Raw genomic sequence first — 26,540 nt, 5'->3', positions numbered from 1 at the left:
TCAGTCAATTTGCATAATAGCCTTTTATTATATAGGATATATGTTCATTTTAAAAGTTAGGAAATACAGCCAGGACCGGTTTGGCTCAGTGGATAGAGCGTCGGCCTGTGGACTGAAAAGTCCCAGGTTCGATTCCGGTCAAGGGCATGTACCTTGGTTGCAGGCACATCCTCAGTGGGGGGTGTGCAAGAGGCAGCTGGTCAATGTTTCTCTTTCATCGACGTTTCTAACTCTCTGTCCCTCTCAATTTCTCTCTGTGTAAAATCAATAAAATATATTTTAAAAAAAAATAAAAGTTAGGAAATACACATAAGTATAAAGAAAAACCATTTAATGTTATTACCTAAAGATAAATTCATTGACGTATTATAATAGGTCCTTTGTACACTTTTGTTCAGTTGTAATATTCAATAGGTATGTATTGTGTGTGAGCTGTGCCCTAGGAATCAGGTGTAGGGAATATAGCATTTAAAAACAAATCCCTCCTTTCATGGAGCTTACATCTGAATATCTTTTATAAAAACTGGAATCATTCCACACTTAAAATCTTAAAACTTTTATTTATGATTTTAAAATATACATTGCATGTACTTGCATGCTAAATATAGATCTCTGCAGTAATTTTAAATTAGTAATAGTCTAGCATTTGAATGCTCCATAATTATTTTACCCAATTCTATAATTATAAATAGTTTTCATTGTGTGTTTTTTTGTTTGTTTGTTTTGTTTTTTGCTATCACTATATAAACAACTTGGAGGAATTTTGTACCTTGGCACATTTATTCAATTACATCCACAAGATGAACCTCATTCTCCAATGTTTTGAGTCCCAGATTCTAGACCTTTTTCCCAGTTAACATGTAGGCCTGCTTTATCATTATTTATATATTTACTTGTAGTATAGGCCAGTATTTAAAATCATTCCCCTACTGATTGTTATTATAAACAGTGAAGCAATTACATTCTTGTGCATATACTCAGGCACAGTTATATGATTAGTCATTCCTTTATTTAATTAGATTTTAATATTGAAATACATGTCTGGTATGAAAATTATAAGTAGAGAACTATATTAAATGAAAAGCATAGTCTCCATTCTATCCTTTCTCCCTACCCCCAGGTTGACTCCTTGGAGGTAAACCACAAACATGTATTTCTGTTATGAATTTCCTCCCTACATGCTGTATGCACTACATGATGTGTTTGATCATGCAGCATCTGTTCTCTCCCTTCTTTGCAACCATATCCTGATTTTTAGAAGCACCCACTCTTTCTCCACTACAGCTGCTCCTGCTGCTCTGGCTTCCTTGTCCCTCAAAACGAATTAAAAATATTCCAGCTTCAGGGCCTTTGCTCTTGCCACTGCCACAGCCTAGAAAGTTTACCCCCAGATTCCCACAAGTCCCCCCTTCATTCTTTAGGTCTTTGTCCAACTTCTGTCTTGTCAGTGAAGTATTCCCTCATTGCTCCATTTAAAATGGCAGTCCCAGCCCTGTCCCTCCATCAGCCTTCCTGGCTTTCTCCTCCAGGGCACTCTCCATCACCTGATGTTCTATAAACCTGTTAGAGTGCCCTGGCTACATGTAAGCTCCAGAAGGGCCAGAGTTTTTGTCTGTTTTGTCCACTATTACGTGCTTAGTGCTAAAACAGTTACTAACATCTGATAAATAGGTACTCAATATTTGATAAGTGAATAAATGGCAGTGAAGGGGACACATAAATTTAGAGCTGGTTAGACATTTACCTTTACCTAGTTTGAATCTCAGCTTATTAAGGTCACAATAGCTCTGTGATCTTGGACAAATGTCATAGTTTGTGTAAGCTTTAGTTTATCCATGAAAGAGAGGAATTAAAATTACTTCATAGGGCGGTATGATGATTCAGAAAAGTCTTGTTATGATGTTTTTATACAGTACTTGGCACATAACAAGCATCAACAAATCTTCCCTTTCTTCTTCTCCTTCTTCTTCCTCTTTGTCTAGCCCCCTTCCCTGCTCCTCTTACTCTTCTTTTTCTTGTTGTTGTTACTATTATGAAATAAAAAGCATACCCTTGTTATTTTTCATTCCTCAAGTTCCAATTGTTGCTTAGCACACAACACACCAGGAAGCTTGAAGCTAACTCTCTTACCGTTCAGTGTGTTTTCCCATCCAATGTGGGCAATTTGCCAGGTCCAGAAGCGCTCTGCTGCTTTGTTGCTCCAGCCTGCTCTGGCGCTACTGGGGCAGTTGTTAGGACACAGGGACTCTGTAGTCTCCTTTCACACTGCATGGCCCAGCTTAGGGGTGGGTCTAAAGTCACAGTCACTCAAGATCACACGCACCTGAAAGCTGGGATTGCACCAATGTTTCCCTGAGTATTTGAGCGTTCCCTTGGTTCATGCACTCAAAATCGCCATCTCATTCCTAGCTCATAGCAGCAGCCATAGGTAAATTAGCAGAGGAAGAATCCCATGTGGTTCCTTGAGATTCAAGAGAAGAGGAAATAACCAATTCTTATTTCTCACAGACTAATTCCCAGGAACTTCTGGTCAAGACTCCATCTGGCTCCAAGTTCATTTCATTACCACATGGTTCATTCACTCAACAAATTTTTACTTTATCTATGAAAAAGAGGAATTACAAGAGAAACACACACTAGAGGGAAGTCACCATAAAAATGTGCCATGAGGATTCTTTCTGCCTAAAGACATTCCAACAAATCAGAAAAGTTATTTATTGAGAATTTCTGTTGTGTTAGGCAGTCTACACAGAAACTCAAATTCAAATAATATGTGAGGACACAATGAAATCTATACTAAGGATAAGAAAACTGAGATTCAGAGAAGTTACCTATCAAGATCACAGGCTTGATACTGACTGAGCCAGGACTCAACGCCAGTGTCACAAAACTCTGAAGCCCATGATTTTTGCAACAGTGTATTTTGTCTTTGGATAGTGTCAGTAGGAGGGGAAAATATGAAGCTTGTCAATCATATGTTATATGTAAATTGTTCAATTGCATCCAAGAAGCATTTATTGAGGAGGTAGAGCCTTGATAGATGTTCAAAGGAGGTATGACAACTCAAATAAGGAAAAGTCTATACCTTCTCCAGGGGGTTATGCATAGAAATACATAATTGAGTTAACAGCAGAAAACCTTATGTCTAATTAGAGAGGCACAGAGAGCAGATGATGTCAGATGTCCACGTCTGGGAGGCTGAGGAGCATTTTAGCAAGTGGAGAAGGGTGGGAAGAACACAGTGGCCTGTATTATTAATATAAAAGTCCAGAGGCCTGACAGCATTGACTCTGAGTCTGAAGGGACTAGTCTTGAAGCAGTAAGTCTGATGGGGCAAATATAGAGAGGTCCTCTGACCACAAGAGTCACACCATTACCTGGAAAGCTGTCAGTGGGAGACTGATAGGACAGGAAGAATGAGCTGAATGAGGTCACAGTCAAAATGTCACAAGGGGCAGGGGCTTGAGTGTAGAATGAATGTGAATCACCAGGGAAAGGAGCTGGGCCACTGACTGGAGGGTGTGGTAATAATGGGGAGGTGACTGTGTAGAACTAGGCACCTCCAAGGTTCCAGACGGAACAGAGGAAAGGTGACAATAATCATCTAGACTGGCTCAAAATGTCATTTACCAGCGAATTAATGTATACTTTTAAAGGGCATTTAATTCAAATTAGAGGTAGGATTACTTGAAACAGCTTCACTAAAGTGGGGGCCTGGTCTTTGGTGACAGGGATATTGAGAAGCAGTGTTGGCTTGGTGGTAGGACTATGGGAGAAGACACCGCTGAATGGTGGAGTGTTAATGTGAAGTTTAGTCTTCCCAGTATAGCATCTTTCCCCAACAGGTCAGTGAAGACCCTCTTGCGAAATGTGGCCAGATCAGATGCACTTGTTTTTAATCCTCTACTAATAGTTCCTGAAAGTAGTTTTTGAGACCTAATGAACATATAACATTGTACTAATTTAGGTTACATTATCACTCGATTGCTCCCTATTTCCAGCATTTTACTGAAGGCAGGGAGTCCTCAGAAAGACTCTATGGAGGTTGAACTCAGTTGTCTTTTATTCAGGGTGTTTATTGTTAGTTTAAACATGGAAATAGAAGATAATAAAAGCCCATTATTGTTCTGATAGAAATGAAAAGTAAAACAGCTGCTTAGGCAAGACTATTTTGTTTTTATTATTATTCTGAATTATTTACATATAGTATGATAAAATTCATTATTTGACACTGAAAATGTATATTAATAACTGTGGCTATGATATATTTAATTGCATAATATTTAATCAGGCTGCATTTTAGATATATTAAGAATACTGGTTTTAAAATGTGCTTGTTTTCAAAAAATGTGCTATTTTTTTCCTGCATTAACTGAACCAGGATTTTTTTTTTTTTTATCATATATCATTGGCATACAATGGCCTATTTCTTAGAGTTTTGATGTCACATAGAAAACAACCATATATTTGCGTTTTTAAAAGCCCACTGGGAAAGATCACCCAGATGATGAAGGTCAGGGCTACTGAGACTTGCTGTGTTCTCTAATTCAAGAGGTGTGAGGAGGCAGATTCAAGTGGAGGGTGCTGCTACTTCCAAAACACCTGTCTGCCTCAGAGCTCTGTCACAGAGCCTTGAGAAACACACAAGGTTTGGACAAAATGGTGGCAGGAAACAGAGTTAAGAGCAGAGTGGGGTCATTTTCTGATTCCATGACTATTTAAGGTTTGTCTATTTTGTATAGTTGTGTAATAGTAGGTTAATAATTAAGAACAAGTTGATATTTTATATCTGGAAATTTTGTCTTGCTTTGTTGTATTGGGATTATTTTGAGAGGACATTAACGTGATTTGAATTCTTACCCTCATTCCACTATATAAAGAGAAACCAATCACCAAAGTGCATATGAGCATCCTCTTGTTTACCTATTTATCATACCTCATGGTTGGGGCAATTATATTTCAAGTTTTGGAGGAAGACTTTGAGGTGGATATGCGACAGTTGGCAGTTAAACTGAAAAGTGAATTTCTGACAAATCGAGCTAATAAAACTGAACAAGAGGTCGAAATATTTGTGCAGGTAAGAGATGAAGATCCAGTTCATTTCAGAGTCAGAAGACTTCTCTCTATGCAGAGAAGCCATTTAATGTGAGCATTGTATGAAATGACTTCCTTCATTGAGTACTTTGTTAGACATAGGTAGTGCTAATATTTTCTCCTAGACTGTGGCCTGATTTTAATTTTGCTCATGGCTTCTTCTTTTTTAAAATTAATTTTTATTGATTTCAGAATCAAAGGGAGAGGGAGAGAGAGACAGACACATCAGTGACGAGAGAGAATCATTGATTGGCTGCCTCCTGCATACCCCCTACTAGGGATACAGCCCACAACCCAGGTTCGAACCTGGTCATGGTTTGAACCTTGACCAAGAATCGAACCGTGACTCAATCACTGAGCCATGCCAGCCAGGTGCTCCTGGGTTTCTTTTGAAGAGAATTTTGTGTTTTAGAAACCCCAGTTCATAATTATTTTCTTTTCTTTTATGGTTTGTGCTTTTTGTGTTCTAAGAAATCTTCAGCTAAACCAAAGTCAGAAAGATTTTGAAATATATATAGTTTAGCTTTTCTATTTGTTTATATAATGTATTTAAAGTTAATTTTGGTCAATTATTTGAAGTAAGCATCAAGGTTTATTATTCTTAATACATATATTCTGTTGTTGCAGAATCATTTGCTGAAAAAACTACTTTCCCCTCCTCCCCCCCACCCCCCGCCCCATGAAATTACCATGGCAAGTTTGTCCAAAGTCAATTGATCAGTTTGTAGTTTGGGGTAAGGTGGAATGAGTACACTCCACTCTTTCTCTCCCAGTGAATGTACCTGTAACACCTGGGAAGAACATATAAATTGGGTATTGAAGCATCTGAATAGTAAATAGTAGCAGCAATAGAATTTGAAGTACTGAGTTAAGCACCCCACCCCAGCCCTGTACCCCCAGCCTGATCTTAATGCAGCTGCAAACTCAGAAGTGAACTGAGAGTTCTAGGAGACATCCTCTAATTCTGACTCAAGGATCAGGAAAGGGAACTCCTAATGCTCAGAGAGAGTTAACATCCTCCCTTTTCTTTCTTTTCTTCATTGACTTGGACCCCAGTTCCCCAGTAATGCTGTGGTGGCCACAGTCATGACAGCAGCAACAGTGGAAGCAGTGGGAACTCACAAAACTCTGCTCCCCGAAACGTCCTTTCAAGACTAGGGCCAAACCCTTTTCCTTTTTTCCCTTCTTTTTATGTCCTCCTACCACTTGGCCCCAGACATGGCACAATCAAGGAAAACGTTGGTTTCTGGCTGGCAGACCTTAAAGGGGAGCAATCCGGAACAAGGCAGTAGCATGGAGATCGCAGAGAGGGAGCTGTTGTGGAAGTGACCCTATAAAATTGTTTACATCTGACCTGCACGTACATGGGTTTAGTTTCACACCAAAGACTGAGAATTGAACTAGTGGATAGGCCTGAATCTAGGTCCCAGACTGACCTCCGAGTGATGGGCAGATGATATTGCAGAGGCTGTGAGAGCTGAACTTACAGTGGAAGCACATCCCATGGAATGTGAGTTGGGACTTGCGGTCTGAATCTAAACTAAATGACCTGCTAAAGTGAAAATGCCAACCATCTCCATAGGATTTCAGGGAGACTCAGAGTCTCATAACATAGTATTCAAAATACAATCTAAAATACTCAACATATGAAGAACCACAAAAATCTGGTGATGAAGCCTCTCAGGTTTTGTTTGTCAAAAAAAGCGTTTGTTTTGCCTTTTTTTTTTTTTTTTTTTTTTTTTTTTTTTTTTTTTTTAAAGAAGGACATTTACATTGGTTATATCATTCTAGTCAGCACTTCTCAGCATGACAGCTTCCTTCTTCAAAGCCAGCAGGGCAGAGAGAGTCTCTAGCAAGATCAGCACTACAGTCTCATATAATCTAATCACTTACATGGTCTTTCTTCTTTCCTTCTCGGTGCTGTTCATGTCTGGTCTTACATATTATTGATTTCAGAGAAGAAGGGAGACGGGGAGAGAGAGATAGAAACATCAATGATGAAAGAGAATCATTGATCAACTAGACAACTGGGGATTGAGACTGCAATTCGGGTATGTGCCCTTGACCAGAATCAAACCCGGAACCCTTCAGTCTGCAGGCCTACATCTATCCACTGAGCCAAACTGGCTAGGGCTCAGGTCTGACCTTGATTAGTGTTAAATTCATTCGAGCATTCTATAAAGAATCAGGAAGCGTACAAAAATATCTTTCTGTTATCCTGTTCATTGTACCACTTTTTCATCCCATCTTCCTTTTCTTCTCTGTATTTGAAGTTTCTTGGGGTATTTAGAGAATAAAGATATCAACATCTCTGACTCTCATTACTGTTTATATTGCAAAGTTATTTGGCTGAGTTTCTTTCATGAATGGATTTCTATGTGTTTTAGGCTTTCCAAAAATGCTAGCCCTCTCATGAATTCCTTTCTTGTTTTCCAATGCTGTGATACAATTACTATGTCCTTCTTTCTTTTGTTCCTCATGATTGGTTTGCTTACACTGGAAGTGTCTCTGCAGCTATCTTTGACCCAGATTTGCTAATTATTTAAAAATAATTGAACTTTATTAACATTTTAAATAATTGTGCTAAGTCTATATACATACTCTCACAAATTTCCTAAAAAAAAAAAAAATGCTATAGCCATATATTAAACCCATATAAAACATCTAAAACAGTTGACAACACTAAAATAAGGCCTGCCATTATAAGTTATCATCATACACATTTCTTTTTCCCTTGATCCTAGGGAAAATTTTTTATTTGACCCAATTAAATAGGGATTTTGGTTTGAATCCAACTAAATGGAACTAATTTTCTTTAGTTCTACTTAAAGAAATATAAATTACACAATCCCAATTTTTATTCTTTCTCTTATTTTACTTTGTAGATGATGGCTTCTTTTGTATTATTAGGAATACCTCCCACAGGAAATAAAACTGATGCTGTGTCTTGGACTTTTTTCAACTCATTTATAACTTCCATAATTATCATATCTACAATAGGTAGGTATTGTACTTTTCTTTTTCCACTTAGGATGTTAAATATTTTATAATTGTTTTTGCATGAAGTATTACACCTACATATTTCCCGTACCTTTATACAGTACCTTAGGTTTAATAAAATAAAGTAGTTAGTTTAAGGGGCACTATGTCTACTAAGATAAAAGAGGAAAGCTAGCAATATTTTGGCTGTCTGTGAAAAAAAGTCAATTTTTCTTTTTCCATGCATTTGGGTCCCTTAAAATCTTGAGACTATGGTCTCTGAACCAGGAATTATCTGGAATAAGAAAGGTTTCCCTCCACACACTTCAACAACAACAACAACAACAAAATGTTTCAAATCCAGAAAAAAAATATTCCCAAATAAGTCAAATGGGACTTAATTCTGTTCTCCCACTCCCCAAAAAGCTGCATCACCAAGTCTTTGGCCAAAAAAATAATAATAATAATAATAACTATTACTATTTTTTATTATTATTATTATTATTATTATTATTATTACTAGATGTTCCTAAAAGGGGTAAGGTTATAGATACAAAACAGAGTGTATATGTGATTGCATAGGATTATATAGAAAAGAAACCAGAATGTGGAATGATGGAGAAGGAAGGAAAGAGGGAGAAAATAACAGGATGAGAGAGAGGTAAGAACTTTCATTATACAATACCAGGACTCAGGAATTTATAAAGAGAATTTAAACAGGGGTTTAAGAATATTGTTTAAAAGTACAAAGGCAAATACAAAAGAATGAAAAGTAGCAATATAAATATCAAACCTGGAGAGGAGCATAAAGAAGGTGGTGTATAGGAGTTGAATCCCTATATTTTACATAAAAATATCAATAAAATATTATCTAAAATTTAAAATTCATAAATCAGCACATGGATATATAACCAAATATATAAGTCTAACTCAACAGGATAGTTTTGAAGCAAAAATTTCACAACAAAATTGGTCTCATGCTGCAGAGAGGGTCTGGCATTTTATATTTCTACTAGTGACCCAGTGCATGAAATTTGTGCACATCAAAAGGGGATTAATTAGAGGAAATAATTTACTATTGCTATTTGCCCTTTCTCTATAATAGAAGTATCAGAGATGAAAGAAAATTAGTAAAATGTATATGAAAACCTTCCTTCTATCAGAGTCTGGGGCTCACCACAGGACCCAGAGTCAAGTCCCTGCCACCCACATGCACCTCAAAATTACATGAGACCCAGACCCGGCCAGCCCCCACTCTTCCCCCTCACCCCCCCACATTGGGCTTGATCCACACCAGGCCAGTCCTACCCTTGTCAAGCCCTGCCAGGCAGGAGGCACAGCCTCACCAGGCCTGGCACCAGGACAGGGGACATGGCCTAAGGTCCCCCAGCCCAGATAGGGGTGGTGGGCATGCCTTGAGGTTCTCCGCCAAGCTCTGCCAGGTGAGGACACAACCTGAGATCCCCTATCAAGCCCTGCTGGGTGGGGGGCATGGCCTGAGGTTCCTTGTCAAGCCCCGCCAGGCAGGGGGACGCAGCCCTGGGTCTCCTGGCCCAGCACAGGAAGAGGGGGCACAGCCTCAGGTCCCCCGTCAAGCCCCACTGAGCAAGGGCATGGCCTGAGATCCCCTGACCCAGCACTGGGAGTGCACCTTGAGGTCCCCTATCAAGCCCTACTGGGTGCGGGGCATGGCCTGAGGTCCCCCAGCCTGGCGCTGGGGCAGGGGGAGCAGCCTGAGGTCCCCTAGCCCAGCACTAGAACCGAAGTGCACCTTGAGGTCTCCCATCAAGCCCCACGGGGACTGAGAAGGGCATAGCCTTAGGTCCCTGCTGATTGCTCGTTAAGGCTCCTTTTGGGAATTTGGCCTCAGTTATGGGTGCAGCCATTTTTGTGATGGAGTGATGGTCAATTAGCATATTCCCTCTTTATTAGATAGGTTGTCAGATAGCTGTTGGTATAGGTGTGGGGAAACCTTGCAGATGAGTTAGTTACACTGGGCTAAAGGCAATTCTCAAAAGGAGGCAAACAGAATTGAAACAGACTTGTAGACACGGAGAATGAAATTGAGGGTTGCCAGAGGGAAGTGGGTTAGTAGATCAGGTGAAGAAAGTAAAGGGATTAGAAAGTACAAATTGGCTTAGTCCAGTTTGGCTCAGTGGATAGAGCATCGGGCACGTCCCCAGTGGGGGGTGTGCAGGAGGCAGCTGATCGATGACTCTCTCTCATTGATGTTTCTAACTCTCTATCTCTCTCCCTTCCTCTCTGTAAAAAAATCAATAAAATATATATTTTTTTAAAAGTACAAATTGGTAGTTACAAAATAGTCTCAGGGACGTAGAAAATAGCATAGATAATTTAGTCAATAATGTATATTTATAAAAGCCTAATATGCAAATTGTCCACTTGGATGAGAATTTGACTGTTTGCTATGACATGCACTGACCACAAAGGGGAGGCATGGAATGAAGGGAGGCCCAGGCTGGCATCTGGCAGCTGGGGAAGGCAGGCCCTGGCCAGCAACCAGCAGCTGCTAGGAACCCTACCATGCATGAATTTCATCCACTGGGCCTCTAGTATTGTGATAACTATGTATGGTGTCAGTGGGTACTGGAAATGTTTGGGGATACACTTTGTAAACTATATGATTATCTAACTGCTAAGTAATATTGAGTGTGAACTGTAATTAAAAAATAAAAAATAAAATTAAGTGTGGAGTAAGAGATCAACCAAAGGACATGCATGCATGTATATGAGCATAATCAATGGACATAGGCAGTGGGGGGTGAGGGCATGTACTGGGGGGTGGGAGTGGCAGGGGAGAAATCAATGGGGGAAAGGAGACTTATGTAATACTTGAAACAATAAAGATTTTTTTTAAAAAAGATAGCCCTGGCCTTAGCTGGTTTGGCTCACAGGATAGAGTGTTTGTGGACTAAAGGGTCCAGGTTCAATTCCTGTCAAGGGCACAGGCCTGGGTTGTGGGCTTGATCCCCAGTAAAGGGCATATAGGAGGCAGCCCATTAATGATTCTTCTTTCTTCATCAATGATGTTTCTATCTCTCCCTCTTCTTTCCCTCTCAGAAATCAACTCTCTCTCTCTCTCTCTCTCTCTCTCTCTCTCATATATTATTTTATTTTATTTTATTTATTTATTTATTTATTTATTTATTTATTTATTTTATTTTTTTTTAATATCCCTGGCCAGTGTCGCTCAGTTAGTTGGACACTAAAAGGATGTTGGTTCAAATCCCAATTAGGGCACATGTCTGGGTTGTGGATACAATCCCCAGTAGGGGTGTGCAGGAGGCAGCTGATCAATATTTTGCTCTCATATTGATGTTTCTCCCTCTCCCTTTCTCTTTCTCTATAAATCAATTAAATTAAAAAAATATATAATTTTAGAGAAGGAGGCACCTGCCTTAGCAGGCAATATGCTAAAGGCAGATGGAGGTAAGTATACCAGAAAAGTCAAGAGAATCTGAGTGAGGCTCAAGAACATAAAATTGAGCATACATTCTAAACTTAGTTGAGTCTTGTGTTGATACTATTAACTTTCTTATTTAATTAGCAGTAAAATGTGCTAAATGTAGAAAACTTGGAAAACATAGAAATCTCACTGCTCCACACACAATAGAAATTTCTTTGTCATAGAAAATTCTTCATATAATTATAGTATATAGTTTTAGACTACTGTCTCTGAGCAATGTCATTAACATCTTTCTATGTCATATAGACTTTATTATAAATATTGCTCTCTTTTCTGCATCCAGCACTGCTAGAGAGTAGTCTGGTTCCTGAGTAGGGGCAACTGGGAATTGAGAAAATGAGAGACAGATGCAGAGATAGAAGGAAAAAGCTGGGGCCAGGTGGGATACAGTGTGTTTGTTTTATACAGCAAAATACCAGGAAGTTTTACTAAAGCATAATCTCCATTTTTGGGGCTTTTTTGTAATTGTCACTTCTGGGTGGGCTCAGATAATCGTGTTTGCTCCTGGTGCTTAGCTAGATTTAGATAATAAAACCTACCCCCTGGGACCTGAGCTGAAGGTCAGGGTGACAACACACCTGCCTCTGGCAAGTTATGTTTCCAGGGCATGGCTCTGCAGGGCATCACTGAATTCAGATGACAGTCAGCTCAGGGACCTTTCCCAGGTGCTCTCTACACTTTATTATAATTTTAATAGACATCACAATATTAAATTATATCATATTATAATGTACATAATCAGACTATTATTGAACATTTATGTTGATTCCATTTTTCAAAATAGCAATAGTGTGAAAAACTTTTCTTCATTTTAGCTTACATTTCCTGATTATTTGCTTAGGATAAGATCTAGCTAAGTCATTGTGGATTTTTGTTTTTATTAAAAATGTGCAGTATGTACTGGGGCTCTTAGAATACCAATGACTAAAAATTTGCCCTCAAAATCTAATGATAAATGTGTATATTATACCAAGTTTCCATATTGAGGGGCATTGCATTTATCTTTTTTTCTCTTATCAGGTTATGGAACAGTTTTTCCTAACACTCCTTATGGACAACTGTTCTGTATTGTCTTTGCTGCAATTGGAATTCCTCTAACTATTATAGTCTTTAATTATATTAGTACATTAGTTTTTCTGCCATTTGAAAAACTTGGAGACTACCTTGAATATAAGGGTGTAAATGAGGTAAGACCTCTCTCTCTCTCTTTTTTTTACATACACACACACACCTAGTAGAGAAGTTTTATTTCTTTAAATATATATATGGATTCACAACTTTAGATTTACTAGGCATATGACATGTATAAATACTTACTGAACTCACATTGAATGCAATTTGTAGGAGTAGAATGAGCAAGTCATTCTGTGTTATAAAACAGATGTGAGAAAATCCATTGTTGAAGAGACCATCTATTTCCTCTTTGGTAATTAACCTCTAATCACTGAACTTACAATAAGATGAGTAGTGGTAAATTGTGTATGAACTAAGTCATCTCAGAAGTCATTTAGTCAACTCCTTCCTTTTACAGAACAGGAAAACATTTCATAAAGACTAGGTGGTTTGTTCAAGATTACCTAGAGAACCAGTGGCAGTGCCGGCACTAACCCCAGAGATGTTTGGATGAAGGCTTTGTTTTTTGTTGTTGTTTTTTATTTATTTAATTTTATTTATTTATTGATCCTCACTCTAGATTTTTAAGTTTATTGATTTCAGAGAGAAAGGGAGAGGGAGTGAGAGATAGAAACATCGATGATGATGATGATGGAGAATCATTGATCGGTTGCCTCCTGCACGCCCTCTACTTGGGATCAAGCCCAAAATCCTGGCATGTGCCCATGACCACAATCGAACCCAGGACCCTCCAGTCTACAGGCGGACACTCTATCCACTGAGCCAAACCAGCTAGGGCCTCACCACTCCAGGTCTTCCTGGCGGGTCCTTCATGAGTGGCAACTGGGGGTGGGAAGAAATAGGCTCCGGAGCCCTGTGATTGGCCCATGAATTGCTCTCCTTCCATTGGCTCAAGGGGACTAGTAATGCCTAGGCCTGGAGTTCTTTCCCTCTGGCATAGTCCAGATCAATGGTGTGGAGGGTTCTCAGCCAGACGCCCCCAAATCTCCGGCATCTCCACTTGGGTGTGGACCACCATAGAGTCATCAGAGCCGGAAAAGGAAGGGGAAGGAAAGGGAAGGAGGAGAAGGAAGGAAAAAAAGAAGGAGAGGAAGAGGAAGCTGGATGAAGGCTTTGACCACATATCATGTTAAATCCTGTGTGGTCAACTCAATAATTAACACAGGTTTTACCCTTTTTAAAATAATCACAACGCAGTAATTTATTAAAATAATTGAGAATTTATTATTAAATCAAGTTTGCGATATTATTTAAGGTATTCTGTTTTCTATAAAGGAATACAGAGTCCCCTTCAGAGAGCCCAAGGAATCAGGAAAGATTTCCCTTAATCGTTGATGTGATCAAGTCCTTACTCTTGGTCAGAGCACTTCACAATGGAGGCACCACTTTCTTTGTTCTCTCTTTGTGCCCTTTTTGGAGGTCTATGGTTCCTGTAGGATTTACTTTGTTATTCGATTGGCATTGTCACAAAAGAAAACACAGTACACCTTGGTCTCTAATGTGATCACTATAACAAATTAGTATCAAAATACAAATCTTCTGTGCAACTGTATTTTAAAAACCTAGCACTGTTATTTGTGGTACTTAGAACTTTATAGTTATATTTAAATTTAAGTAAATGATATGTACATACATAAATGACAAATTTTCTAAATGTTTATTTACTTATCAGAGCTTAGTGAAGGCATGAAATATGGGATTTTATTTCTTTTGTTTGCCTTGCATCTCATATAGTGCTGGCCAGCAATAAAGGCAAAATATATTGAAGGAATGATAACTGATGAATTACATATAATAAAGGGCTAGAGACTTGAATCATATGATAAAAATAAATTGATAAAAGAAAATTTAAGATGAGTATCTTGATTTTGTTTGAAAATATATTTGTTCTGTGTGACTCTCTAAACAATAAATAATATATTTATTGACTCCAAATAGTACCCTGATCTTTCAGCTGACAGTTGTCTAACTTACCTTATTAAGCAAGCAAGCAGGAAGGCGTGATACTCTGTCCAGATTGGATGTTCTGGACTAGCCTGTGGGGGGTGTGGGCAGAGCCCAGAAAAGTGAGGAACTGTATCCTGATATCTAGGCAAGGACAATCTCAGGAGGAAGTGGGAGGTGCTAAAGTCTACATGAAAATTCATCTTAAATCAAAGTCTAGATGCAGAGAATAGTAAAGAAAGAAGAGAAGGGATGGAAAAACAAAGAATGCTGTACAGGAGGTAAGGCTATTAATAGAGCCTGAACATACTCTTAGGGGCAAGATTATTCAAAGGAAGGATTCCTCTATAGGCTCTAAGCCTTTGAGCAATGAAGGGGAAGGTAAGAACACTAAACTAATAGAGCAAACAATAGTTTTTGAATGCTGCTTGTTTATGATATAACTGCTAACATTGTGTCTCTTTTTCTAATATATTTTAGAGAAATATTACTGTTTGGAAGATAGTACTTTTCATTATAACTGGAACACTTTTATTTCTGGTATTACCACCATTTGTTTTTATGTCATTAGAGAATTGGACTTATGTCCAAGGAATTTATTATTCATTCACCACAATAAGTGCTATTGGTTTAGGAGACTATGCAACAGGTGAGTCTTAATAATCTTGAAATAAGATTTCAATCATAGCAACAGATTGAAACAAAGTTAAAAAAAATTAAAAATGTTAACAGATTTCTTTGAATGTTAAGATAAAGGTCAAGTCTTTTCAAATCTCCAGTGTATGAATAAATACACCCATCCTCCTTCCTTTCGTCACACACAATTATCACTATCAGAATATGATATAAAATAATTCCTTTTAAACTAAGTATTTCTGTATAATCACACATGATAAACAAAAGGCATATGTAATCAAAACATTAGGCTTAAGAGATTAATCCTATATCATGTACCTTACATAGCTTTTCCAAATTTTCAAATTCCTCCCTAAAATAAAGATGGGGAAGGGAAAGGAATAGAGCCATACTGACATTTGATGTGTCCATAAATAACTGTGGCTCACAATTAAAATAGCTCATCAATTATTTGGGGTATATAATTCTAAATTGGTAGTTACTTTCTTACAATATTTTAAAGGTGCCATTCCATTGTCTCTGGCTTCCATCATTTCTGATGGTAAGTCAGCTGTATCTTATTATTGGTCCTTTGAAATAAAGAGCCTTTCCCTTTCTTATCCCTCACCCCCACATACTTTTAATTTTTTCTCTTTGTCTTTAATTTTCATCAATTTAACTGTAATTTATTTTAGTGTGGTTTTCATTGTATTGATTCTATTTGGGGATGACAGAGATTACTGAGTAGAAGAATTGAAATATTTTATCAGTTTTGAAAATTTTCAGCTACCATGTATTTGAATGCTGATTATTTCTTATTCTCTCTTCTACTTCTGGGACTCCAATCACATAAATGTGAGACCCCCTTGATGCATTTCATGTGTTCTAATAAGCTTCCTGTATTTTCCATCTTCCTCTATGACTTCACTTAAGACATCTTCTATTTATCAACTTCTAGTGTACTAACTCGTGCTATATGTAATGTGCTTTTAAATTTATATAATGACCTTTTAATATTAATATAATGTTTTTATTAGTTATAAAGTATCCATTAATCCCTCTCTTTTGGCAGCTTCCCATTCTTTGGTGAAATCCTTCACCTTTTCATCCACTTTTCCATATTATCTTATATTTTTAAACAACCATAATAATACCCTGGCTGGTGGCTCAGTTGATTGGGCATCATCCTATGAAGCAAAAGGTTGCTGGTTCAATTCCCAGTCAAAAGTATATGTCCTAGGTTTGGGCTGGATATTCAGTGAAAGGCATGCAGAAAGCAGTTAATCTCACATCATTGTTTCTCTCTCCCCTCTCTCTAAAAATCAATAAATTATTCTTTTTTAAAAAAACACATAATTAGAAAACAATTTTCTACTTCAAATTCTGTATTTTCATTTCTAGCATTCCCATTTCCTTGCCCATTAATTTCCATTTTTCTGCTGAAATTTCCCCCCAAATTTTTCTATATTACCTACAGTTTCAATTCTATCCTTTATCACATTTGTCATGGTTATTTTAAATCTTTCTGATAATTCTAATATTTTGTCCATCTCTAAGACTACTAACTGTATTTTCTTTTGATAATGTGTCACATGATTTTCTTCTTTTTCTAAGTTTTCATTTTATGAAAGCCTGAGTGTAAAAGAGCCATGGAGACTGCAGGAAATAATGTGCACCTTCAGAAAAAGGCTTTGTCCTTCTTTTCAATTACTAGTATGAGATGGCGGTGTGGGGGTGAGGCAAAACTATTGAATCTTCAGATGATCTGGTTCTGGGCTTTGTTGCAGCTTTACTTAGATTCAGTTCATCACTGGGTTGGGGCATTTTGAGACCAGTCTAAAACCAGCTCTTCAGCAGGGCATGGGAGCCGAGACCCAGTGACACTAGAGGCAAGCATGGGGGATGTCTCTCTAGTTATGGTCTACTCATAGCTATTTGGGTTTCTGGGGTGTTCTGTGTGCTCTCCGGACCCCAGTGCCTCCCCTTTGTCAACTGCTGCCTTTATTCTCTGAAAGCCTGATGTGCTTCAGACATATTCCCTGAGTTCTCCTCCAGGCTTCAGTGGACAAGCTTTCTTGCCCATAGTAGGTATCAATCTATAGGAAAAAAAGCAGCCATGAATACCTTCTTTCCTAGAGAGGGATTGTCTAGTCTAAAATTTAGTTTATTTAGGGATTTTTTTCATGTCCTTTAAAATCCTTTTCAGACTTTAAAAAATAAATAAAACTATAATATTGTAGCTTATCTCACTTTTATCTTTTTGTTAGTGTGGGGTGACAATATCTTGTGTCTTTCTATGTAATAAATCATAAGTTCCTTACATTTCTTTTTAATTAGTAAAATATATACTCAGATGATGGCAATAGATTGGACTCCCATTCTTATGTATATTTTTCTTTTATTGGTGTCTATGTGTGTGTGTGTGTGTGTGTGCACACGTGTGCACGTGTGTGTTTTGGAATTCATTGTTTTGAAGAAGTTGGATCAGAGAGAGTTAACCGAATATCATTTGAAACTGAAAGTGAGTGTAGCCTTTCATTTATATTTATTCTCTGATCATTATGCTCCATAAAGCTTTGCTGGTTAACTTATAAAATTATAAAGAAATATCGAGTAATTTAATGTCTTATAATTTAAACTATTTATTGTTATTTATGCTCTAATAAGCACAGCCAAATTGTATTTTTGTGATAAATCATTATGTGTTGTTTCTCTCTGGTCACTTCTCTTTGACTTCAAAGTTCATGCACTTTCAGCCCCTCCCCCCTCCTCATACACATACTGTAAGTGGCTCATCATGAAAAATAAATGACACCACATGAAGGAACTATAAAAGTTGTAGCATTTGTGGTATTAGGATTGTTGAATTATAATTGATTTTCTTTTTCTTTTTTAAATTGTTATACCAAAATTTTTAATGACAAAAGCAATGAATTTATAGAATTTTAGACTCAGAAATATAATTAAGTGGCCCAGTGAAATGTACTGTGTGTGTGTGTGTGTGTTTCCAACAAGATATGAATTCCACTTTAAATAATTTTGTTATATGTTTATTGTTTTCTTACCTCATTTTAATAGTTTCCCAGCAGTAGCAAATAAATTGCCTCGTAGAAAAATATTATACTTATTGCAGGATTTAAAAGAATGATTTCCAAAGGGTAAAAGAAATTCAGATGGGCTCTAAAAAAAAAGAATCTTAGTATTATATTTGCAATTTAAATTCTATTCTTTCCGTGAAAGCAGTGACATTTTTAGATATAATTTATTTTCTGATTTTTTTTATTTTTTATTAAAGGAGGCATTTTTTCTAGGTAGAAATGAGTTACAAGAAAATGTTATGGGAGAAAGTCATCATCTGATTATTTGCATGTTATTTGCTTCCTGTCTTTAGTTTCAAATCCTTTGAAAGACAATCAGAGCATCACTTACTCAATCTTATTATTAATTTGGAATACCCATGGTCTGGTCTGGATTGCTCTTCTATTTAATTTGATAATGAAGTTCTTTTATGAAATGGAATTAAAGCTAACTGAGGACTCATCTGAAGAACTCGGAGAAGAAGAGGAGACAGTTCCTGAAAATCAGTTTATTAAGTAGGTTTCTTCCATGCAGACTTCAGAGGTTTCCACGGAGCCCCTTCAGGTGGGGTCAGACCAGGAAGGAGGACCAGGAAAACAACCTCCATAAACCTCTCATGTGAGTTGCCTTTCCACATCAAAATTTAACTTTGACTGTCATTTAAAAAAATAGTTTTGAAATATAATGCATATCTCCACCTTTACTTGTCTACTTTCCCCACATCAGGCTTTCTCCTTGGTGGATCCGCACTGGCATTTGTGTAAATAGAAGCTTATCCTGAAAACTGTTTCCATGTTTCTCTACCATGTATTTCAATAAAGATAGAAAAATGCACATACAAAATGATGGAGCTATTTTCATTGGGTTTTACTTCTCATACACATTATTTCTAATTATCAATCAATGTTTTTTTTAAAGTATGCTTTTTTTTTTTTTTAATCAAGTGAGGCCATTCTAATTTTCATTCAAGCCCAGGGCTCTTCATTGTGTATTTACAAAGCTGTTCATGGTGAACATGCCTGAAGATCACCCAGACTGCTCCCTGCTTTCTCCTTTGCTGCTGCAAGCAGCAGAGCTGCAAGCAGCAGAGGATCTTGTCCGGATGCTGTCTTCCTGAGAGCAATAATCTTGATACGTGAACATGAAACGCTGTAACATGAGAGCCCAGGCCAGACTTACCGTAGATCACCCCACAGTCCTGGAGGACGCGTCTAGTTCAGTTGCAGGGACAAAGCAGGAAGAACCAGGATTAGTCCTTTGGACAGGAAATGCTTCTCTAAGACTTGAAGGGATTAATTCCAGAAGGGCGGCCCAGAGAGGAGCAGAAGCCCTTTTAACCACTACTGACACCGGCCTCCAGCAGCTTGATCAGAACATTGGCAGAAGAGAAGTTACTTTGTACTTTCAAGGGGTAAATGGGACTGATAGATTATAAACTGCAGACTAAAATAGTTAAGAGAACATCCTTCAACTTAAAATCTTTTTTCAGGTAAATGTAGTATAAGTCATATAAAATGGCATAATAAAATTAAGAATAAATAAACATGTTACACTTTTTTTTTCTTCTTGTTAATCCTCACCCAAGGGTATTTGTCCATTGATTTGTTTTTAGAGAGAGTGGAAGGGAGAAAAGGCAGGAAGGAGGGAGGGGTGGGGAAGAGAGAGAGAAGGGGGGAGGGGAGAGAAAGAGAGAGAGAGAGAGAGAGAGAGAGAGAGAGAGAGAGAGAGAGAGAGAAAGAGACATCAATGTGAGAGAGACACATCGATTGGTTTTCTCCTGCATGTACCCCAAAAGGGCCAGAGATGGAATCTATTTGCAACCCAAGTATTCTCCCTTGACTAGGAATGGAACCTGCAAGGTTTTGGTAAGTGGGCAGACACTCTAACCACTGAGCAGCATCAGCCATCAGCCAGGGCATACATGTTATACTATTTATATTACAATCAGAGTGATTTTGAATGAGTGTAGCCTTTTTGTATAAAAATGAACAAATAGAAATGGTCCAATTAGTTTCCTTTTCAATATGCTTCAAATAAGCGGGTGGATCTATTTCACGTTTTTAATCAAAAATTTTATTTGGGATACGTATGGGTAGGGTAAATCAATAAGAGGTCTTATTTGGAACCTTGTTTTGGACAGTTTACTGGTTGCTTTTTATCCCATAGTTGCTATAACCTGCTGTGATGTAATGTTTCAAGAGAAAATGCAATTGTAACAAGGGTTCAGATTAAATTTTTAATTCATTAAAAAAGAGTAAGTATGTATGATCAGAGCCATAAAAGAATTCAAACCAGAGAAGAAATGGAAAGGATAAAGATCATAAGAGGTCAAGGCTATGTTAGTAAGAAAAAAAAAAAAAAAAAAAAAAAAAAAAAAAAAAAAAAAAAAAAAAAGCCCAAGTACCGTTGTTGAGATTTAACCCTTACCACCTCTACCCCAACACCACCACCATCACTACCACCACCACCACCACCACCAGCACCACCAGCACCACCACCACCACCACCACCACCAGCACCACCACCGTCAGTTCCTAGAGTGTGTCCATTACCAAAGCTTCACAAACTCCCTGTTACATGGTTTGTTCAAGGCAGGTTTCACTGCAAGGGCAGGGCCTCGTGATGAGGGTGAGGCCTCTAGGCATATTATAAACCTTCAGACAGAAAGTATACCTTCAGACACTGTTCTAGCCACCTTTTTTCTCTGGCCCCAGCAGGTATAGAAAACCAATGCCCAATTCCTTCTCAAGCAGGGTAGACATAAGGGTTGTGCTTACTATTTTAATTTTTTAAATTCTGTTACTCCATTTTATTAAACAATTTCCAATTAACTTGATTATGTGTAAACAAGGTATTTCATTTTCCCATGCCTGGTGAAACCCTAGCTGGTTAGTTCCCAAAGCCAACACTTAGACGAGCACCATTTGTTCTACCAACAGCTACTTACATGTAGACATAACATCTAAAAACAAAGAAGTGTCTCTAAAGCACTGGCCTTAATAAGAAATACTTTTAAAGTGGCTGTTAATGTTACAGTCAAGTGGCTTTCCTTTGGTGCCCCTCCTCCCCTTTTTAAAAAATATTTTTTATTGATTTTTTTTTTTTTACAAGAGGAAGGGAGAGGGATAGAGAGTTCGAAACACTGATGAGAGAGAAACATCGACCAGCTGCCTCCTGCACACCCCCCACCGGGGATGCGCCCGCAATCAAGGTACATGCCCTTGATTGGAATCGAACCTGGGACCCTCCAGTCCGCAGACTGATGCTCTATCCACTGAGCCAAACTGGTTCGGCTCCTCCCCCTTTTTTAATCTATTGTAGAAAGGAATATTACAAACTCACCCACCTTAGAATTATGGATTTGACACTATTGGTCATTCTCTCAAAACAATAAAAAATACGTACACATTTTTTAACGGGAGTCTTGGTAGGTTGTTTTTTGTTTGTTTTGCTCTACTTCGTGGAATATTTTCTTGGCTTTATCTTCTAACCTATTAATTTTTTTTTTTTTTGGTTTGGAGATAATAGTTTTTATGTCCAAGGGCTGTTTAAAAAATGTGCTGCTTATTTGTTTTTCCTGTCATCCAGTTCTTGTTTTTAAGAAGAAATGTTTTCATGAAGATTCTCCGGAGACTGATTGGGTTCTCCCTTTTTCTGTGAACCATCTATATTTCCTTCAGAGCCATTTGCTTCTGACTCTTTAGTTTGGTCTCTCATTTTAGAGACTAGTCTCAGTAATGCTATGGCCTTAACGTATTCATTAATATCTGAGAATGCACTCGGATAAAGCTGTAATGACTGGTGAGATTTGCTTTTAGATGGCCGGAAGGGGGTCATTGCCAGAATGTAGATATCCTTACTTCCGGTGCACTGAATTTCTTCAGAGACGCATCCTCAGACAAAGGGGAAATACAGAATTAAAGAGGCAGATGCAGGTTTCACAGAAGATAACATGAAAGAATTAAGAACCTCAGCATTGTTTTGAAAAATTATCTTCTACCGAATGCCATCTGCTCTAACTCAGCATCTATTTTTTAAAATATATTTTATTGATTTTTTACAGAGAGGAAGAGAGAGGGATAGAGAGTTAGAAACATCGATGAGAGAGAATCATCGATCAACTGCCTCTTCCACACCCTTTACTGGGGATGTACCCACAACCAAGGTACATACCCTTGACCGGAATCGAACCTGGGACCTTTCAGTCCACAAGCTGATGCTCTTCAGGGGTGTCGAACTCAATCAGAGAAGGGGCCAAAATCTAAAATCCAGCCTAAATCGCAGGCTGAATGGTTTACTGAACAGTCATAAACTGACAATGTTAACCAGAAATGTGAATTTAAAATGAGTGGAACAATCTTTTCCTTAACAGTGCTGTTAACCAACTCACATGCTATCAAGCAAAACAGTAATATTGGTATCAAGCAAAACAGTAATATTGGAATGTACCTAAAATGCTCATTGTTTTGTTTTCTGGCTAGATGTCTGACACCGTTTTCCCCGGATCAATGAGTCAATGTTCGGTTTTATTTCTTGGGCTGTAGCAACCCGCAAAACAGCATGGAGGTTGTCATCGGTAATGCGTGATCTGTGCTTGTTTTTGTTCAGATTCATTATTGAAAACATCTGTTCACAAAGATAGGTGCTCCCGAACATGGATAGAATACGGGCAGCATGAAGTCGGAGCTCTGGCATTGAGTCAGTGGGCAGTAGAGGGTAGAAGTCCTCAATTTCAACATCCTGAAACCTTGATTTCAGGCCACTGTCAGACTGAAGCTCGATTATCTCCATCTGAAGGTGATGGGGCACATTGTTGACATCAACTGTAAAAGGATTGGCAAAGATGTCAAAGCCTGAGTGCTGTGTTCTAAAGTCAGAGAAGCGCTGCTCAAATTCACTTAGTAAACGGCTAACTTTGGTAGCCAGCCGACTGCAAGGAAAAGTACCAGAAATAGTGGTTGAGATGCTCAAACAAATGGGAAAGTGGGCAAGATTGTCCTGTTCCAGTTGGGACTTCCATAGTTGAAGTTTACGCTGGAATGCTGTGATCTTGTCAGACATCTTCGTGATGACTTGTTTGCGTCCCTGCAGCTTCAGATTCAGTTGGGCGAGATGCTTGCATATGTCACACATCATAGCAAAATCACATAGCCAGGCGGGATCCGACAGTTCAGGCAAGGGCTTTCCTTTACTTTCCATGAAAAGAGCAATTTGTTTTCTGAGCTCAAAAAATCTTTTGAGGACTGCACTCTTGCTCAGCCATCTTACTTCTGTGTGGTATGGCACGTCTCCATGCTCTGCACCCACCTCCTGTAAAAACTGCTGGAACTGGCGATGATTCAGGCCACGTGCCCGTATAAAGTTAATAGTTTTAATGACTGTGGTCATTATGTCATTCATGTCCAGAAGTTTTCCACACATAGCCTCTTGGTGGATAATGCAATGATAAGTAATCAAGGGTGTGTGGCAGTGACTTTTTTGCATTCTTTCCTTCATTAGTCCAACCAAGCCTTTCTTTTCTCTGCACATTGAAGGTGCGCCATCGGTAGTTAGCCCCACCAACTTTTCCCAGGGTAATTTAAAATTATTTATAGATTTCTCCACAGCCTCAAATATATCTCTACCAGTCGTCGTCCCATGCATGGCAGCTACATCCAAAAGTTCCTCAGTGACAGAGAGGTCGGTCTTCGTAGCACGTATAAAGATGGACAGCTGCGCTGTATCAGTGTTGTCTGTGCTTTCATCGATAGCAAGTGAAAAAGCGAGATAACTGCATGCCTGTTCGGCCAGCTGTGATGATAGATTTTCTGAGAGTTCTTGAACTCTATCTGCAATGGTGTTTCTTGACAAACTGACATTTTGAAAACTCTGTATCTGGTCTGGGCATACTTGCTCACACACTTTTAGCATGCATTGCTTCAAAAAGGCACGCTCTGAAAAACACCTTGAAGTACGGGCAATTTCTTCAGCCACTATAAAGCTTGCTTTCACTGCAGCATCATTTTTCGCTGTAGCCTTTGTAAACATTTGCTGCTGTGATTGTAGTTTGCCTTTTAGTTCTTTAACAATTTTATGCTTTTCTTCCAAAGTATATTTGCCATACTTAACATTATGTTTGGTGTCAAAATGACGACGTATATTGTACTCTTTCATCACCGACACTGTCTCATAACACAATATACACACTGGTTTGCCCTCTCTAAGCACAAACATGTATTCATTTTCCCATTTGTCATTAAATTGTCTGCCTTCACCGTCAACTTTTCTTTTCCTGGACATTTTGGGATCAATATTGGCAGTAAAAGATGTAGTTTATTGGAAATCTGCGTTAGAAGGAAAAAGTTGAAAACTGCACAGGGATAGCTTGATTTGGCAGATGGAGTGGAGAAAAAAAAAGTCAGTCAATAAATGCCTGGCTGGGTACAGATAGCAGATTCTGTTGCGATTTTTATGCCTGCACTTTATGCCAGGAACTGGCAGCTTCTGCTGGGTATTTTTTATGCCCGCACACTCACTCTCTCCTCTGCTCTGCCACCCGCACAACCACATCGGATGCCGAACTATAGGTCATGCCTCCTGAATCTCGCGTGACTTGTTATCTATGCGCATGCGTAATAGATAGCAAGTACGGCAGCCGGCCGGCGAGGCGGCCGGGCGAGATCACAAGCCTCCTATGTCACCGCGCGTCATTGTGATGGAACAGCGGAGTGCAGTGATGACAGCGCGGTGCGGGCCACATTGCAAGGCCTGGCGGGCCGGATTTGGCCCGCAGGCCTTGTGTTTGACATGTGTGCTCTATCTTCTGAGCCAAAGCGGTTTCGGCTCAGCATCTATTTTTGAGAAAACATTTTACAAGCTAAGCTAGAAAGATATGGAAAAATCCCTTTTCTTGACAGAGGGCATCTTTCCAAAATAACCAGAGATATGCCAGAAAAAAAATTAAGTTATCTTTAATGACAACATAAACATTATTCTGAAGGCATTTGATGCAATAAAGATAAAGGAGTAATAAATTCTAGAAAGGATGTCAAACATTATTATTTCCCTAGAATATCTAAGAAAACAACTGAGAAACTATGTCAACCAAGAACAACTATTAATAGAATATTAGATCAAATGGGAGTCAACCATAAGAGTGTCATAATGGTATAAAAATAAATATTCAAAACCTAATACATTCCTTACATACTAAAAATTATTTTAAGATATGATGGCAGACATAAATGTTCATCTCCTGTCTTTTTCAATGCTCTATTCAGGTAAAACATACTGATAAAGGAAATGAGGGAGATCTTGAGCAGACAAGAGATTTCAACAGATTTCTGGAAGAAAATTTCTAATAAAGGAGAAAATCTAGGTGACCTTGGGCTTGGTGATGAATTTTTACATACACAATACCAAAAGCACAATCCATGAAAGAAAATATTTGATAACTTGGATTCTCATTAAAATATAAAACTTCTGCTCTGGCAAAGAAAATGTTAAGAGAATGAAAAGACAAGCCACAGACTGGGAAAAATATTTGCAAAGCACACATTCAATAAAGGATTATATGCAAAATACATCCCAAAAAATCCTCTTAAAATCAACATTAAAAAAAAAAAAGGCAAAAGAACTGAACACACATATATCAAAGAAGATATACAGATGGCTAATAAGTATGGGAAAAGATGTTCAAAATTAAATGTCATCAGAGAATTACAAGTTAAAACAATCTTTAATAATAAAAGCATAATATGATAATTAGACTGGAAGTCCTTCCGAATGTCCGTCCGTCCTGTACAAGAGGCGGTGGGGACCGAAGCACAAACCCACAGCTGCCAGGCCCCGCGGGGGCCGAGGCAGCCGCAGCCACCCTAGGGGATAAGTCCCTTGCATGAATTTTGTACATTGGGCCTCTAGTAATTGAATAAAACAACACACTTATTAAGGGTGGCTTAAATTCAAAACACTGACAACATCAAATGCTGGAGAGGATGTGGAGCAACAAACAGAACCTCATTCCTCGATGGTGGGAATGCAAATTGATGCAGTCACTTTGGAAGACAGTTGGGCAGTTTCTTACAAAGGTAAACACAGTCTTATTATATTGTCCAGCATTGGCATTTACCCAAATGAGTTAAAAATGTATGTTTCAACCTAAAAGCTGCACACAAATGTTTATATCAGCTTTTTCACAACTGCCAAAATAGACGAATGGATAAAGAAA

At 38.3% G+C, this 26,540-nt stretch overlaps 2 protein-coding genes across 2 annotated transcripts in view; one reads left to right on the top strand and one right to left on the bottom strand.

Moving 5' to 3' along the window:
• The first annotated feature begins 4,903 nt into the window (after positions 1-4,903).
• On the top strand, positions 4,904-19,126 carry LOC118709356 (potassium channel subfamily K member 16-like). Its single transcript, XM_036421374.2, has 5 exons — positions 4,904-5,077; positions 7,980-8,094; positions 12,581-12,747; positions 15,119-15,287; positions 18,645-19,126. The coding sequence occupies exons 1-5, from the start codon at positions 4,904-4,906 to the stop codon at positions 18,848-18,850; spliced, it is 831 nt and encodes a 276-aa protein (XP_036277267.1). The 3' UTR covers positions 18,851-19,126.
• A 2,802-nt stretch (positions 19,127-21,928) lies between these two features.
• Positions 21,929-26,540, bottom strand: part of LOC118709349 (potassium channel subfamily K member 16-like) — a 31,592-nt gene continuing 26,980 nt past the window's right edge. The window contains exon 7 of the mRNA XM_036421361.1: positions 21,929-22,224. Within this exon, the coding sequence (XP_036277254.1) occupies positions 21,929-22,224 (296 nt within the window). The remainder of the gene's footprint in view (positions 22,225-26,540) is intronic.

Source organism: Pipistrellus kuhlii, unplaced genomic scaffold (genome assembly GCF_014108245.1).
Source record: "Pipistrellus kuhlii isolate mPipKuh1 unplaced genomic scaffold, mPipKuh1.p scaffold_m20_p_1, whole genome shotgun sequence".
Taxonomy (NCBI): Eukaryota; Metazoa; Chordata; class Mammalia; order Chiroptera; family Vespertilionidae; genus Pipistrellus; species Pipistrellus kuhlii.
Note: the sequence above shows the minus strand (reverse complement) of the source record. Positions and strands in the feature narration are given on the sequence as shown.

Coding starts and splice junctions, on each gene's coding strand:
- LOC118709356 (XM_036421374.2), top strand. CDS start 4,904: ATGAGCATCCTCTTGTTTACCTATTTATCATACCTCATGGTTGGGGCA. Junction 12,748..15,118: donor AATATAAGGGTGTAAATGAG/GTAAGACCTCTC, acceptor AATATATTTTAG/AGAAATATTACTGTTTGGAA. Junction 15,288..18,644: donor TTTAGGAGACTATGCAACAG/GTGAGTCTTAAT, acceptor TCCTGTCTTTAG/TTTCAAATCCTTTGAAAGAC.